This window comes from Coregonus clupeaformis, chromosome 26, assembly GCF_020615455.1.
Source record: "Coregonus clupeaformis isolate EN_2021a chromosome 26, ASM2061545v1, whole genome shotgun sequence".
In the NCBI taxonomy this organism is placed as follows: Eukaryota; Metazoa; Chordata; class Actinopteri; order Salmoniformes; family Salmonidae; genus Coregonus; species Coregonus clupeaformis.
The window spans coordinates 2,538,169-2,556,772 of NC_059217.1; the positions used below are offsets into that span (position 1 = coordinate 2,538,169).

Below are 18,604 nucleotides of genomic sequence, written 5' to 3' on the forward strand. Positions count from 1 at the left end.
GTGCAATAATAGTGTTTAACATGATTTTTGAATAACTACCTCATCTCTGTACCCTACACATACAATTATCTTTAAGGTCCTTCAATCAAGCAGTGAATTTCAAACACAGATTCAACCACAAAGACCAGGGAGGTTTTCCAATGCCTCGCAAATAAGGGCACCTACTGGTAGATGGGTAAATGTAAAAAGAGCAGACACTGAATATCCCTTTGAGCATGGTGAAGTTATTAATTACACTTTGGGTGGTCTATCAATACACCCAGCTACTACAAAGATACAGGTGTCCTTCCTAGCTCAGTTGCCAGAGAGGAAGGAAACCGCTCAGGGATTTCACCATGAGGCCAATGATGACTTTAAAACAGTTACTGAGTTTAATAGCTGTGATAGGAGAAAACTGAGGATGGATCAACAACATTGTAGTTACTCCACAATACTAACCTAAATGACAGAGTGAAAAGAAGGAAGCCTGTACAGAATAAAAATATTCCAAAACATGCATCCTGTTTGCAATAAGGCACTTAAGTAAAACTGCAAAAAATGTTGCAAAGAAATGAACTTTGTCCTGAATACAAAGCGTTATGTTTGGGGCAAATCCAACACATCACTGAGTACCACTCTTCATATTTTCAAGAATGGTGGTGGGTGCATCATGTTATGGGTATGTTTGTCATTGGCAAGGACTAGGGAGTCTTTTAGGGTAATGAGAAACGGAATAAAGCTAAGCACAGGCAAAATCCTAGAGGAAAACCTGGTTCAGTCTGCTTTCCAACAGACACTGGGAGACAAAGAGAAGAGTGGTGATAATGAAGTGGGTTGAGGGTTGAGCTGACCTCTACGCACATTCAATTAGCACTTACTGGAAGATAATATTATGTGAAAATGGAAAATTAGTCACCAGATGAATTGCATGGTGCACCAGAAGTGCCTTCATTTGGGGAAAAAAAGCAGTGAAATAGTATTGTGGTGAGTTTAGGGAGAGGCTGCATTGTTACATTACATTACATTCTTATCATTCTCCTATTAATTGTTTTGGGATTCTTCATAATTGTCTTATGTTTCCTCTTATTCATATACTCCATCTGATTCAGATTCATCATCAGATCAAGTTTTACAGCTTGATTCTTATCTTAAATGATAGGGTGAGATCTGCAATTTCTGTTTAAGCGACAGTCTTTTAGCTTTTCTAGGATACAATGAGCATCAGGACACCACTGAATGCCACTTAACAGTAGCCTGTTATCTCTAGGTAGTACTGTAGAGCTGATGTAAGTCAGTCAGGCTGTTTCCCTTTGGATTAGTCTGCACTAGCTGACCATAAGGGGTCAGCAGTGTTTCACAACAGAATCTGACAATGTTCTACAACCTACAGTAGCTCCTTCAGTCTTTAGGGTGCAAGTTCATGGTCCAGATGTGCACTGATAGAGATATTTTAGAGGTCGTGTTGCCTTTTCTCTGACAATTATCATGACACATATTTTACTTACATGATAATTACATATTTTTTCTCCCTGAGTTTTGTGCATAAATACATACAGACACAAATAGAGCATCTCTCCTACAGACTTAATGAGGAGTAGGAGACATCCTGTGGTGTTAGCCTCTGAGCTTACGGATACTTGGGATGGCAGGGAAACTCAATGTGACAGCTTCCTCCCCATCCAAGTTCCTCTCTAAAAATCACAATTTCCCCCGAAAACACCTTTGTAGATACAAAGGCCCTTTTTGTGAATGTATGTAGCCCAGCAAGATAGTCTTCCTATGCTCACATGGTTCTGGTTTTGACTGCAAGGTGATTGTAATACCAATATATCTATGTCCCTGATCATCTAGAGAGGATAATGTTTAGCATTTCTCAGTTGGTTTTGGATTTATATTCCAGGGAATTTTGGCTTTGAATTCTCTTGAAAGAATGTCTTTGGGCACAGTTTTCGAGGGAAATATAGGCTCTACATTATTTTTTGATGAAGATAAGGTCCATATCTGGCTCATTAAGAAAGCTTTAGGCTAACATTATAAAGCAACATTATAGCCTACAACATCAAACTCCCACACTAGAAAATTGACCATATCTTCCAAATGTAAAATTATTACACGGTTTAAGACATGAAAGACCATGAAGACACACTGATTTGGGAAATATGTTCAAACGTGTCTCCTTTATGAAACTTCCAGCACAAGAGGATCCAAATAATTCATTACATATCTGTGGGTGGCAACGCAAAGGTAAGAAGAGACGCAAGCATTCCTTCCAACAAAATTTTGCACAAGTTCCTTTGCCAAACTGAAAATCTACACCAATTCAAATACACACACACTTAGACCAGAGTTCCATCCATTTCAGCCCAGTCTATTCAAGAGGTAAACGTCATAATTTCAGTTTACTTCCTGAATTTAAATGGCATTGACCCTAACCCTCCCTCAGTCAAGACTGCAGTATCTCCCTCACCATGAGGTGTCGATCCTCCATCTCCAACTGCCCATCATCATATCATGCCCTGCCCAGCAGGACCCAGAGAGAGGTCCTTCCCTTAGCGATCTCCTTGAATGAGGGAATGAGGGAGCTCCATAATCTCCTGCCCCCCAGGACCACAACCCTTCAGCCCCTGCAATCAGACCATAACCTCAGACCATCCCATGTCTCTGCTTCCATAGCCATTCCCATTCCCTCAGGCTTGCATTGCAGCCCTTCATATGGTGTATGTGTATTGTGCTGGCAGGCATTGGTTTTCTTTACGCACATTGTGAATAACACTAAACTTGATATGGGGGGTGTACATTGTGCATTGTGTTGCCATTGATACAGTGTGGGCATTGGCAAGGGATTTGTGTGCAACATGCATTAGGTTGGAAGTATAGATATGACATAAGCTATGTAAACATTGAGACAGTTTATGCTCAACAAATGTGTGTTATTGGATACTATATCAGAAAACAAATACAAAATCAAGCTCAAATGAAAAAATATGGATTGTGAGGGACTACAAATAGTGGCCAGAAATAAACACCACCGCTTTGGTTGGCATTGGTCTTCTTCCTAACTTAATTTGTTTCCCAGACACCGGTCCCTTGGCTGCTGACCTTTCAAAAAGATGCTTCTAAAACAGCCAATATGGCAAAAACTATTTATGTTTGAGAAGTAATTTATTCATGAAGTGCAGCTGGAAAAAGGAGTATATATTGACAGAACTGGAGAAATGCCAGAGCTTTTTACACTATATCTCCCTTTAATTTGCCCAACTACAAGACATAGAATAAGCGGCTTCCCCTTGTAGATCAATATTGACATACTAAATACCACCTAAAAACCAAGGCATGTTAAAGGGATTATGCCTATTGCATATTTATAAGAAAAGTATAACCCATTACCACAGGATATATAATATTGCTAGCGACACTGTGTAGAGTGCTGTCCACCCCCGGTTGCTCTGTGCATTCAGTAGGATAGCGTACAGTACAGTGACTTCACAACAAGTGTATGAATGGGCAGCTAGGTACAGGTGAAACCCATTAACCAGGTGTTTTGCTAATGATTAAAGCACTTGAATAGTAAGTGCAACTGATTTTCTACTCGGTATGGGATTTATGCCTTTTCAAGAGAGCGACGTACAGTAATTAAACTCACAATACCTTTTTGGTTTGTAAAGCCACGGTGAATATATTAAAGCATACAGTACACGTCCAACAGTTCTTGTCTTTCATCCTCCTAACAGAGCCTACAAGAAACCCTTTGATAGAAACAAGGAGATATCCCCATGTAATTATATTTGATCATGTTTGCATATGTCACTCCCACAGTCTCCGTCACGCTCTGTGATTTGGCTGCTCTCTGATCGTTTTGGAAACCTTTCCTAGTTCCTAATCCCCCACCCCCCCACCCCCCTTCCCTCTGCTGTGTGTGGGAGGTAGGAGGGGAGGGGGAACCGGGGGCGTCTGTCTGCTTGCTGTAAGCACACAGCTTTCACTCACTTAGAAAACGGAGAAAATGTCCCCTTCACACCCTCTCCAGCTCACCCTAGCTCTGACGCTATGTCAACAGTGAGAAAATGCCCCCGATGCTTAAGCATGTTTTTGAAGTGTGATGTGCGATGCTGTCCAGAGGTGAAGGACTGACAAGTCTGAGACGTGTAAACTTGTGTCCTACAGTAACTTATGACCCTGACCCTGTTACTGAAGTCTTATATGTCTTAAATTCACAATCTTTGATTCGTTTTTCGTCAGTTTTTCATCAGTTTTTCATCAAACCCCACTACTTGATTTTGTTATAAAGCTAAGGGATGGGGCTGAAGAAATGAATTTAATGTATGGACATCTCCATAATATGTGTGTGACAAGGAAAATCAATGAGGACAATACAAAAGTATGCAACAAAAGAAACAATTTATTTGGAATATGCATTACCAGTACAAAGAAAGAGACCATAAAACCTACACCTTGTTAGCAATTTTTTTCTCCACAGAAAACAGGTTTTAAATCGGAATTAAAAAGACAATAGTTTTGCGGTTTCCATTTTTATACTTTTAGTTTTTTACATATGCAGAGAGATCTTAAAATGTCAAACCTATCAAGAAAAAGGCTCCATGATTTCACTCTGAAATCTTTATAAAAAAGAAGTAACATTCAAAAACACTGCAGTACGGTATTTTATTAAAGAACAAAAGACATGCCACAAAGAAAACATTTGATGTTTTACAAATTGTTCAGTTTCTTCTTTCTTTTTTATAGTTATTTTTTCCCTTTTTATATTCAAAAACTAAAAGCATCATTACATGAAGCTTTCAATAATATTATGATACTGGACAGGCAATGTGAAAAGTAGAGTCACTTTTACTTATTTTACGGGCACGGCATCACAAAAGCTATTGTTCTGCTAGCCACATGGCTAAAATCTGTATCGAAAGGCCAGGAAACCACTCAAACATACTCCACTCATAGGGTACCTATGTGTTGTCTGTCAACTGGACTGCCGGGTGTGGGAGCAAATTAAGTAATTTGTAGTTATCGAAAAAAGAACACGATTTTTTCCACTCATCATAGTACACTTCCACGTCTTCAAAAAGTACATCAAATATAAAATGTTGTTTGTGAAAGAAGAGCTAAGTTCTGTGATATGCAGTCTATGGTAGATTCAGCTGTGTGGTACTGTAGTTATCTATACAGATGTTGGTTATGATTTGAAATACTATATAATGTATATCGATTACCATGGATTTGGTTGGGCTAAAAACACTGTCACGAGACAGTGTTCACACAAACTTTTCACATTACCTTTAATTAACAAGACAGTACTCATTTTAGAAGCAAGCTTTTGTGTCAATGCTTTAGAAAGTACAAAGTGAACCAGTGAGTGGATTATATCCGTAATGTGAAAGGAACTCTGTCCTACTGTATGTCTGTGTCTGTCAAACTTTTACTGTAGGTGCTTTGTTTTAAAATGGATACTGTCCAATTCCCCAAAAACGCAAAACGAAAAAAGGTGTACATCTACATATATAGAGCATTATTGGGCTAATTCACATTATGCTAGCAAGAAAAGAAAATTTAACGTACTGTAAGTCATGTAACCAAGCAAAATAAAAGTAAAATAGTAGCAAAATGTAGTTATTCACAACATGAGGACATAAAAATACAGTATCTCCAAACATCATCTGTATCTGTCTGTGTGCCATCAGGGTTAGTCTCTTCCATTTCATTTCTATAAACAAACACTACTGTATTCTGACTGCATTTTTGGTTTTTAGTACAGAAAGAGTACCTGAACATTCCTATGAGATGTTCGTGAGTACTTCAGTTAATACACAGTTTTACAAAACAAACAAAGTCAAGTTGGTCAAGGTGATCCCAATGTATAGAGCTGAAGCTTCTGCAGTATTTTTTTGGTATCAAAGTAATAGTATGGTGGATATGTTGAAATGCCCAAGAAGGTAATGTGTATTTGTGAGTAAATAAATACTGTAGCTCAAATCAAATACAACAAAATGAATAAATCTCATTTCAAATTTATTTTTATTATTTAGACTGACGTCATATGCTAGGAGGACACTGAAATATAAGATTGAGTGAAGACCAACCTTGATAACCAAAATGTAAAAACAGGATGATATGAGTGATGAGGTTGAATGGAGAAATTCAAACTGGGTGACAATAATAAATGGACAGAAATATACTACTGAGAAATAAGAAATAAAATAGCTAATTAGCACCAAAAACACCAAACAAAGAGGGTAGTAATTTTGAGAGATATTTCATAATCATGTGTAGTCGTGTATTCAATGACTACAACATTGTACCACAAAATCAGAATTAAAATCTACATAAAAATGCATTTTTTGCACGTACACAAGTGATTTTGGTTACCAGCAGTATTTGGCTATTACGATAACAGTGATGGTGATAATGGCAGGGTATGTATGTGTATGTACACACACCTTATGTTCCATATATGAAGACTATATACAATTATTATGCATGTGTGTTGTGTGTTCTCTGTACTGTGTTTGACAAATACAAATGTTACCCTTTGTAGGGTAATCACTGTAAATTACTGTGCTTAAAGACATATTGGCTTATTATAATTGATGCTAATATACTAATTGATTAAGTGTTCTGGATAGATTTTAAACTGCAGATCAATAGTCTCTGGATGCAGTGCACACTACAAACAATATTTCAAGAGCAGGGAATGTATTAGAATTCCAGTAGCTAGAATCACCATGATCCATTCCTTTCTGACTCTTCCATTTATTCTGGAGCATACTGTTACTCTTATAATGTTTGCTTATGCATTGTTGATCACTCATGCTATGTTGCATTCAGTATGAGCAGAAAACATAGGCTACCATTCTTGCAGTACATTTTTTTAATGTCTTATTGCCCATTGTAGAAGATCTTAAACGGAATGCCTAAAATGAGTAGGAAAGGTTGAATCTCCTTTTCAAAGCATCCTGTTGATACGCTACTAACATTAAATGTAATTAAATACAGTAATGAAACATTTTTCATATGAAATGTCAGAGGGATGTTTTTTTTACAAGCACAATTAATATTATTAAAATTAATCTCCTGTGTTGAACCTTGGCACTGGACAATTTTATAGAATTTATTTTATGTTGTGAATAAAGTAATTATGTAGGGTAAAACTTGCCACAAAGGCAAAACTGTCCTAAAAACAAGCCTTGAGACATGACAAGAGGAGATTGGGAGCTACTGTCAATACCAGTAATTACAAAAAAAACAACGCTTATTTAGAAGATTGTTCTTTTCTTGTTATTTTCAATAGAGGTAGTGTGAAACGCATTTCAATCTACAAGATATGGGCCATACTGTATATACGTGTTGTAACTGTTTGCCTACTGTGTTATAAGTCAGATGATCACACAGTGAGGCAACACGGATATATGGTGAAGAAAACTGTACAAACAGACAGTGAAGGGGTTGTAGATAGGTGGAGGATAGAGCCCTACTCAAGCTACTGACTGACTAACTGTGTCATGGTTGGTTGTTGGTTGTAAAGAACTATCTGTGGTGGTGATGGTGTTTCATTTTGTAGTCCCCGCCGTAGAGAGAGGTCTCCTGCCCTGTGACGAGACTAGTGTGTCACCTCCAGTCCTGATGGGGGGGGGGCTGGCTGGGAAGCTGGCTGGATGATCGAGGGTGGAGGTTAGGGCTGTCTGGACGGTGGTGGAGGAAGAGGGTGGAGGGATCAGTTGGACGTGTCCGAGTGAACACTTCCGGGTCCTTCTGTGGGTGATGTCACTGACGAGGGGGTGGTAGCATCCTGCCAGCCTCCGTTTGCCTGAGAGAGAGACAGGAGAGACAGGAGGAGAGATGAAATATGAGCACAGGTATAGGACACTAATTATAGCCATAACATAGGTTTTCTATGTCTTTGCTTCTTCTTTTTCTCTTCTCTTTCAGAGTACATATTCATTATACAGTTCAATAGGTTTATAATATCATCTTATCTGCAGTATTGAATGCCGTATCTGTGAAGTCCTGAGGACACATGTAGTAGCTACGGTATGAGCTTTACTAATGCTAGAACGACCCTTAAACAACGAAACCTACATTCCACTAAAGCCTCAAGCCAAATTGGAAGAACATCTGATTCACTCAAATTACAGTAACCTAGACCTCATATTTCAGAACAGAATTGTCACAAAAATGCTACTTGTTTGAAGCAACTGAAAATTCTGTAAACCACAAATATACCTTTCAGATCACATGCAGTATGCTCAAATTTCTATAATGAAGACAATTTTGTCTTCACTTCAAAACCAATACTGCATTCTTGTATCACTGGGGTTGAGATAAATGCCTGTTACATTCAATGACACACATAATAACAGTGGCAACGTCTTAAAAGGACCTTAAAACCAAAGTCACGAAACAGTCATAAAAGGAATCAATGGTCGCCAATTGTGACATTGGGAGATTGAATGAAAACACAATGAGAGACGCGTAAGCCATTTCCAATCCCGGAGACAGGCCTGCTAAAGAGCTTTGGGATATTAATAGCAAATTTCATGCCATCAGAAAAACTGGAAATGGTCCTTGACAGCCTTTCATTTCAAAGCCTGTTATTTCAGCCAGAAGAAAGTCTGTAATCAAAAATGGAGGAAAAAGAAACATCTTAAAATGTCTGACTTTGGTGACACTCTCTCTGTCTTTTCCAAACTGTAATTACTGCCCTAGCCTACCAGAAAACCCATTATGTAACTGCTCAGTCATTATCAACACAGAGAGACGGGAGTCTTCTCATCGTTTCACAGATAGGACATACTCGTTGATACACTGTTTCTAAGCAGACAGCTTTCCTGGGCTTTGCTTTGTGAATAGGTTTGATACTGGGGTATCAAATTTCACAATCTTTCAACTTCATATTCATCATCTCCAGCACCACCCCAACATCAACATATGTGAAAATTGCACGTTTCTATGTTTTGTATTAAAAAAGATAGAGGAAGATAAGTGTTTCCAATGACATCATCGGTGTGCATCGTGTGATGTTAGCCAATTATGAGTAGGCATTGCCTACTAATTGCCTATTAATTGATTGATGATGTCATTGGAAACACTTATCTTCCTCTATCTTTTTTAATACAAAACATAGAAACGCGCAATTTTCACATATGTTGATGTTGGGGTGGTGCTGGAGATGATGAATATGAAGTAAACAAATTGTGAAATTTCTAACAAATACTATTGCAGTAAAATGCTGCAGAGGCAAGGAAATAAACTAGTAATCAACCCCACTCCAGAATACTAAAATGTAGAAATTATTTCTGTAAGATATGATTACATTTATTATATCTCCCCGAATCCTACATTAAAAATGGGGAACCATATTTGTATGTGATATTGTATAGATTTTCTTTTACGGAAAACAATGTAGGCCTTGTCTGCTCTTACATTTTTATTCCAAACATCACTGGTTATAACAGCTTACCATACAGATAACATTATATCCTTCTCTTATTATGCAGTAAGAGGGTTCTTTAAAAGCTATGAAAGAGAATATTGTGGCATTTTAGGACGTGGTACAGCAAGCAAGGGGTCCAAGGATAACCATATCCATGAGGTCAGAGTGCTGTCTAAGAACAGGGATTGAACACGTTAGTAGTGCTCTCTCAGGGTTATCACAGCCTGTTCTGTGGGAGGGAGATGAGTGGAGAGCAAGCCGGGAAAGGAGGGGGGATTTGAATACACACTACATACCCCAACATTTTTTACAGGAGGCATTTCATCTCATTATCATATGGCCATTGATGCACGACGAGCGAGGCGTAGGGACGGGAGAGGAAGCCAGAAGCCTAGCCGTGTGGCTGTGTGTGACTGTGACCGTCCTCTCTCGTCGTAGCTCTCACCGACCCACACTGCCTCGGCTCGCTGTCAGGGCCATTAGTGTGGCGGGAGCATGATCTGAGCAATGCGCTTGGATTGCTGTCCCAAGTCCACACTCCGCTCTCCTTGTGTCTGTCTTATTGATTTTCCCTTTTACGACACGGCTTGTCGCTGTGAATTTCCCTGCTGTTTGCAGCCGCCAGCTAACCTCCCCCCCATCCTCCCCTCCTCTCCCCTCACCCAAAACAAACACACATTCCCCCAAACCCAAACCCCCCACCCCCATCCCCTATAAAATAAGAAAAAAATATAACATGGTGGAAATACGCCCCCATGTTATGCCCCTCAGTGCTCTATCTAGGGGCTAGCAGTTTGGCTAGTTTTATTTTTAATGTGACTCTACTCTGGGGTTGTTCTGATAGGGTTTTAACAGGGCCTTGCGATCCGCTGTGATAATAAGGGTCAGGTGGTTAGTGGGGGTGTTGGGGGCGTCCGATCCACGCGTCAAAGGATGTGTCACCTGTTTGTGCCATTCCTGCACGGCTGTATGGCCGTGATTGGCTGCAGGTGCTACGGGAGAGCTGATTGGACATGACAGGCTCAGGCGGCCACTCCGTGTGTGTGTGTGGCCGGCCCCACGCCGTTCTGGCGTTCTGCCTGTGGCGCGACCGATACAGAAGCAATCAACTAGGTGACTGTGTTGGAGCTGAGACAAGTCCTACTAAGTGGCATTCTGAGCCCTATGGCTTTGAAATAATTGGTAGGGGAAGAGAAAGCAAAAAAAGCTTGTGGTTTTCTCTCCTTACATTGATGCCCTGCGGACTGTACATCTGGCTGGCTGTGAGGCCCTCACTGTATCCGCCTGTCTGACTGATAACATGGCGAAGGGTATCCACCTGAAACACAACAGAGGAACACAAACAAAGCAAGGTCAGAGAACAGAAGATAAACACTGCAAGACAAAAACAAGAAGGAAGAACTATACAGTAAAGGCAGAGAAAACACATAGGAAATACATCCAGCCATGGACAATAAAAAGCAAGATAAGCAAAACATGTTATTACGTATTTAGAAGACTGTCGAAAGGATGAATTAATAATAGCTGCAGAGAGCACTGAATTATTTAATCATTACACTCACTGTAATGTTTTAGTAACAATGGTGGAAAACGATACTTTGAAAACCCTATGGTGTGGTGCTATTATCGGCCCATGGTGATGTAGACACTGGAGGAGTACTGAGATGCCTCTGGTGCGTTTAGGATAGATTACAAGGCCTATTCTTAGGGAGGTGGGTCTGTTCCTATAGTAGTATCTTCTGCACTGCTTAGTTATAGGGCCCTACCTGTGACTGCACGTTGGCTCCCACCTGAGCCCCTTGGTACGAGTCCCCATTGAGAGACTGCACGCTCATGAACAAGTCACCGGAGTTTGACATGTTAAAAGATCCAGCAGAACCTGGAAGAGGAGAGAGGGAGCACTGGAATCACAGAGCAGAGAGAAATAGGAGCAAGCAGAGCAGGATTCAGCCACTTGGCCCCGTCCAGGGTTAGACCCGGAGAAGCACCACGCAAAGTGTTAGCAGCCAAACAAATGCAGTTAGCGCTAGAGAAAATGTTAGAAATAGAGCTAGAGTTAGGGTTAGGGCCAGAGCGAGCAGACAGATTACAGAATGGCAGCATAAAGCTGAGGGAAGTCGAGTACAGCCGTCAGATGTGTTGTTGTGCCTATTTGTCAACATGAAAGTAGAATGATAGTATGGTTCTACAGTCAAAGTATTAATGAAGATTAATGAATTCAGTAAATTCAACTGGTACAACACAAATAAAATGTTCTGTATTGAGATAAAGTACAAGAAAAGGTGTGTTAATTGAAAAGAAGACAACAGGGAAGAAAGCACTGGGAGACTTGATATGGGGTCCTGGTATCCTACTCTTGGACAAAGCCATTTTTCATTTTTTCCTTTTGACTTGAGCATAGAAAAATGCCCTTGACTGATATAGAGTGTATTCAGAGCCTTCCAAATATTGTAGCCTATCTGTAAAAGGGTAACCCATTGGTATTGTTCTTTAGTCTCACCTGCAGAATTTGGAGTGGAGGGTGAGTTAGCCTGGCTTCCGTGTGAGGAAACGTTGGTCGCGTTCACGGCAGTTTTGGCAGCGTACATGTTGGCTTCTTCCTGGAACTTTCCAATGTTTTTCTTGTATCTGATTCGTTTGTTTCCGAACCAGTTGGAAACCTGTACAAACAACGTGCAAATTGTAAATGCTTACACAATGTTAATGTTACACAAATCATTTCCCACATTTCTAATGAGCAAATTGTGAGTGTGAAATCAGAATCAGAATGAGTTCTGCATGCATGGCCCTCCACTGTCTGGCATATCCTATCTGACACTGAAGAAAGACTTTGGCTGCATCCCAAATGGCACCCTATTCCCATTGTAGTGCACTACTTTTAACCAGAGCCCTATGGGCCCTGGTCAAAGGTAGTGCAGTACATAGGGAATAGGGTGCCATTTGGGACACAGCCTTTGAGGTAGTAGTGAGCGCTACCACTCGCTACATAGACCGGTGCTGTGAATCCACATTAGTGGCAGAAGGGAATGATTGCCAACAACAGTCTCATTATGTCAGTATGACTGCAGCTATCATCAGAGCTCACGCTAGCACCAATCAGTCAACATCCGCTATCTAACACCCATTACAGCTAATGGACTCCCCGATGAAGCTACCAGGATAAGCCAGCTAGTGCTAATGATAAACAATATTAAAATAAAAACGAAATCAATCCTGTTGCTAAGTTTGAACAAATGCAGAGAGAAGGTAGGTAAACATGTTATCTTATTATAGACCCAGGAACGCATAGGATGAATCCCAAATGGCACTCTATTCACTACGGGAGCTGGTCAAAAGTAGTGAACTATATAGGGAAAAGGGTGCAATTTGGGGCACAGACAGATGCTCAACTAATCATTCAGACACTGAAGCCCGTTGTTTTCATCAATCAACGCCCAGATGCATCCTCAAAATAATTTGGTATAAACTTAATGAAACCGTTTGAGGAGATGATGGACGTGAAACACATGACATTACTGCTGTTTACCTTGGTATTGTTAGTGCATTCTTAATAACATTATCAATCATCATATTACACTATCAATTTAGTCCCTGCGATGTAGCCTATGAATGAAGAAAATAATGTAATCTTCATATCTTAAAGGCCCAGTGCAGTCAAAAACCTGATTTTCCAGTTTTGAATATATCTTTCCACACTATGAGGTTGGAATAATACTGTGAAATTGTGAAAATGATAACAATGCCCTTTTACATTATCCACTACTGCCTCTAGTCCTGTTCTACATGTACTGTGGCCTTCCTGAAGACAGGTGGCACTGTACTATACTGTACCTGTGAAACTGTGATGGAGCACTTCTTGGCCAGCTCTTCCTTGGCCTCTTCACTAGGGTAGGGGTTAGACAGGTGTGAGTAGAAGTACTCATTCAGGATCTCTGTCGCCTGTTTGTTGAAGTTCCTTCTTTTCCGTCTGCAAGGAGAATTATATAAATTGGTTAGTTAGGACCAGAATAAACACTATGTAAAATAGATACAGTTAATACCGCCCGGTCAAAGCATATACAAATCTGAAGCCTACATAGAGTAAATGTGTCAAAGCCACTTGCGGTAAACAGGCAAAACTGGGGCACCTCATACAGTAACAATACAACTACCACCCAATTCGATCCAATACCTTCCATACAACTGCCACCCCATTCAATACAGCTGCCTAAGCTGGTATGAAATATGTTTTCTTTGTGGAGGTTCACTAATAGAAATGAACACTGCCTGCAAATCCTGACAAACAACAGAACACTGCCCTTCCTTATTAAAGGATAGAAAACGTGCTGTAAGCATGCGCTGATGCTAGTTCAGTTCACTGACCCCTCCATCTCTTCCTCCTTCCCCATCTCCACCCTCTATCAGGTTAAGTCTGCATGTGCCACAACTCATGAGAGGGCTTTACATAAGCTAGGTAGGGAACCCTGTAAAATGCTTGCTTCCATGCATCGTATCGATTGACTGGTGAAAGAGATTTGTGCTGAAATCTTCGTCCCGCACTCCAAAAGCCTGCTTGAGAATATGTAAATGTGCACAGCATGGTGCTAGGGCAGGCTGCAGAGTAATCAGTAAAGCTGAGACTGGTTGGGAGGCAGTCTCTCTCTCTCTCTCTCTCTCTCTCTCTCTCTCTCTCTCTCTCTCTCTCTCTCTCTCTCTCACTCTCACTCTAACTGAAAGCCCTTCCCTCCTTCCCCTGCCTCCCTCCCTGCACCACAGCCACAATCATTTGCAAAATAATAGAGGGGGAGCTTTGTGAGAAGAGCACAAGCCTAATTTAAATGTTATGCTTCCGACTCAGAGTGAGATTTATCCTCAGAGAAATGTATGCAAATCCAAAACATGCATCAAAAGGAACAAGGGATTATATTAAAAAAGGGAAATATTTAGCGTTATGGAGCCTGGAGAGAGGAGAGAATTGTCAGTGGCCAAGCAGCCATGTATGTGCTGGTCCAAATGGCACCCATAGATGTACTGTATGTAGGCACAAAGCTTTGGTTGATTTTGGAAGATCAGTTTTGATGATGTTGTATAGAATGGTGGTAAGCTGTAGAGTAACATGCTGTGAACATGACTGTAAAAGCACCTTATGTGAATAATGCAGTTACAGGTAGGCAAATACTGTAGCTAGCTATGCAAGTCAACAAAACATTGCAGTGGTACAGTGACTTTGTATATGGTAATTTGTACCGCTGTAGGCACACACACAGACACACACCTGGCGTCGAGGAAGCGTGAGCGCAGGATCATGACGGCTTCGCAGGTGCTCTGTTTGAGCTGCATCTGGATGGAGCTGAACTTGCGGTGGATGATCCCCACCATGCGTTCTATCTCCTTGGGAGAGATGGGCCGCGTGCGACTCTGCTCCCTCAGCAGGTTCATCACATGGGTAGTGAACTCGTTACAAGCCTGCAGAGGGGGGGAAAACAGACAAAGACAGAGAAGGGGATCAGATAGATAGAGCAATCTGGTTTGTTACATTTACATTTTAGTCATTTAGCAGACACTCTTATCCAGAGTGACATCAGTTTTCATCAATCTTGATGACAAAATAAATGTTGTTGGTGAGAGTTTTGATAGCAGCCACACCATGATGATGGTGACATACTATATGGCTATTGCCAGGCTGGGTGGTGTCCTCTAGCATTAGACTAAAGCAGTGTTTGCGTACAGCGCAAAAATATACTGTATGGTACTCTATATCAAACAAGGTCTTGCACAAAGACAGAAAGGAAAAATTAGATGCAAATCAAGAGGTGTTTAATGTATTTAGTTCTGGGAATGCTTCCATGTTGTGAAGCCAAGGAGGAAAATAAGTGGTGATATTTTTTATATTAAACAGAAGTGGCAATGGCAACTGTAAGTGTCGTTTTTCAGAAAGGAGACATGGAGAAATGACAGCTGCTAGTCCCTGCTGACGAGCAGCAAACCTTCTCTTCTCACCGCAGTAGAGTCGCAGCTGAGCGGGTTGAGAGATCAACATGCCATGATGATACACTCACCCTCCTGTGTGGCACCAGGCGTGAACCTGACATGATATTACAGTATGCCTCTGTCTCTCTCCCTCTTTCTCTCCCCATCTTTTTCTCTTCCTCTCGAACTCTTTCTTGTTCTCTCTCTCCCTCTTTCCCTGTCTCTCTCCCAGTATTTTCTTGTTCTTTTTCTCCTTCTAATTCTCTCACTCACTTTCTCTTTCTCTCTCTCCCTGTCACTTCAATATGTCTGTCATATTCACACGCATCTCAAAGGGCCTTTACTGACATGAAAGCAATAGTTATCAAAGCAGAAGGATGTGAATGAAGAGAGACAGTAACAAGACAAAGGACAACAATACAAAAATGTTTGTACAACGAATGTAAATGAGTGTGAATAGGTGGGGATGATATGAGAGGTAAGGTGCAGAGTGGTCATGCGGTTAGTGTCATACAGTGATGCATGGGGATGACAGTGAAGCCATCTGGTACAGCCCCAGATAGACTATAGACATAATGTCATCATAACAACATTGGTTAACACACACACACAGACCAAGCACAGAAACGTATATCCTGGTTCTTGTGTATGTGGGCCTTATCTGAAACAAAATACATGCAAACATGGTATAGTGCAATGTACTGCTTATGATTCTACTGGAAGCATCTAAAGCGAGCAGACATAGCATAAATTACAAATGAACATATATACATAATTAAATATATAGAAAAATTATAAATAAAAAACCTGTTAAATCACTACTAAATTGTGGTAATAAATTATAAGTGAGTTATAGTATTTTTTCTCCGTAAGCAACACTACTGCTTTAAAAGACTGGGTTGCCATCCAGTTCCTAATCCTGAACCTGACAGTGAAGGTCTGTTCCCTATCACTGAGATTGTAAGGGAGGGAAGCGTGGTATAAAATGCTGGGTTTGAAAGCTCTGGGTTGTAAATAAAAACACTGGAGCCAAGTTCACATTAGATTTAGTTACTAACCAAGCTTTATAAATACTCGTCAGATGTGAGAAATGTCCTTGATTCAACACATCCCAAAGTGTGTCTATTTGTTAAACAACCTAACCAAAGTAAAATAATGTTATTAACTAATGATATTATGACTATAAAATATATTATCTCTCTATATAGTGTATGGTAGGGCAGTGGTCTGCAGTGGAGGAGTACCTTGTTTCCGTTGCCATGACTCCCTGTGTAACTCTCCCCCCTCCATCCGCACTGGGATACCATCTTAAATACAGTATATTACATATATATTACATATTATATATAATTATATAGCACATTGTCAGCATGTAATGGTGGCATAGTCACAGGACTGTTTTCCACACTACTCCCGACTGCTACAGCCCTGCCAATTGTATATGGCTCCGGGGTGAAGTTTCCCCTAGGTACAGATCTAGGATCAGCTTCCCCTTCTCCAATCCTAAACTTAACCATTAGTGGGAACAATGCAAAACCGACCCAAGATCAGCGTCTAGAGGCAACTTTACCCTACTCCACTGTATGTGTGTTTCAGGATGGCAACCCTGTCTACAGACTAGACTAACATCACAACACTGAACCCTGTCTACAGACTAGACTAACATCACAACACTGAACCCTGTCTACAGACTAGACTAACATCACAACACTGAACCATGTCTATAGACTAGACTAACATCACAACACTGGCTTTGCTTTTTTATATAAACAAAAATGTAAGCAATGTCTGGGACTATACGGAAAATACATTTGCATTTCATCAAACAGGGCATGCATTCATTCCAGCCAGTCAGGGCCTTAAAATTTGACTGTGTGTATATTGGTTAGAAAGTAGACAACGTTATGCAGTAAAATCCACTCTGATTTATTGGCATGGTAGATAATGACATGGAGGAGAAGAGAAGGAAACTGCACATTACATAGGGATGCAATGGAGATGAGAGAAAATCAGTCAAATATTTTTTTCACATCTTTAGATGGATGCCATAAATGTAGAAAGTCTCCTTCAATTGGTATGTAAATCTAAAAAAATATATGGCTCAGTTGTTAGAGCATGATGCTTGTATGCCAGGATCGTGGGTTTGATTCCCAGGACCACCCATATGTAAAATGTATGTCGTTTTGGATAAAAGTGTCTGCTAAATGGCATATACAGTGAGGGAAAAAAGTATTTGATCCCCTGCTGATTGTGTACATTTGCCCACTGACAAAGACATGATCAGTCTATAATTTTAATGGTAGGTTTATTTGAACAGTGAGAGACAGAATAACAACACAAAAATCCAGAAAAACGCATGTCAGAAATGTTATAAATTGATTTGCATTTTAATGAGGGAAATAAGTATTTGACCCCCTCTCAACCAGAAAGATTTCTGGCTCCCAGGTGTCTTTTATACAGGTAACGAGCTGAGATTAGGAGCACACTCGTAAAGGGAGTGCTCCTAATCTCAGCTTGTTACCTGTATAAAAGACACCTGTCCACAGAAGCAATCAATCAGATTCGAAACTCTCCACCATGGCCAAGACCAAAGAGCTCTCCAAGGATGTCAGGGACAAGATTGTAGACCTACACAAGGCTGGAATGGGCTACAAGACCATCGCCAAGCAGCTTGGTGAGAAGGTGACAACAGTTGGTGTGATTATTCGCAAATGGAAGAAACAAAAAATAACTGTCAATCTCCCTCGGCCTGGGGCTCCATGCAAGATCTCACCTCGTGGAGTTGCAATGATCATGAGAACGGTGAGGAATCAGCCCAGAACTACACGGGAGTATCTTGTCAATGATCTCAAGGCAGCTGACACCATAGTTACCAAGAAAACAATTGGTAACACACCACGCCGTGAAGGACTGAAATCCTGCAGCGCCCGCAAGGTCCCCCTGCTCAAGAAAGCACATATACAGGCCCGTCTGAACTTTGCCAATGAACATCTGAATGATTCAGAGGAGAACTGGGTGAAAGTGTTGTGGTCAGATGAGACCAAAATCGAGCTCTTTGCCATCAACTCAACTCGCCGTGTTTGGAGGAGGAGGAATGCTGCCTATGACCTCAAGAACACCATCCCCACCATCAAACATGGAGGTGGAAACATTATGCTTTGGGGGTGTTTTTCTGCTAAGGGGACAGGACAACTTCACCGCATCAAAGGGACGATGGACGAGGCCATGTACCATCAA

General features: G+C 40.7%; 1 protein-coding gene across 4 annotated transcripts in view; it reads right to left on the reverse strand.

Moving 5' to 3' along the window:
- Positions 1-4,358: 4,358 nt before the first annotated feature.
- LOC121540504 (pre-B-cell leukemia transcription factor 1) overlaps positions 4,359-18,604 on the reverse strand; it is a 105,289-nt gene continuing 91,043 nt past the window's right edge. Inside the window, exons 4-10 of one of the 4 annotated variants that reach the window (XM_041849433.2) lie at positions 16,612-16,674; positions 14,673-14,863; positions 13,250-13,385; positions 11,919-12,078; positions 11,185-11,297; positions 10,647-10,736; positions 4,359-7,792 (exon numbers count right to left, since the gene is read on the reverse strand). In XM_041849433.2, the coding sequence (XP_041705367.1) occupies positions 7,700-7,792; positions 10,647-10,736; positions 11,185-11,297; positions 11,919-12,078; positions 13,250-13,385; positions 14,673-14,863; positions 16,612-16,674 (846 nt within the window). In that variant the 3' untranslated portion in view covers positions 4,359-7,699. The remainder of the gene's footprint in view (positions 7,793-10,646; positions 10,737-11,184; positions 11,298-11,918; positions 12,079-13,249; positions 13,386-14,672; positions 14,864-16,611; positions 16,675-18,604) is intronic. The other 3 variants (XM_041849434.2, XM_041849435.2, XM_041849436.2) reach the window with 3 other exon arrangements.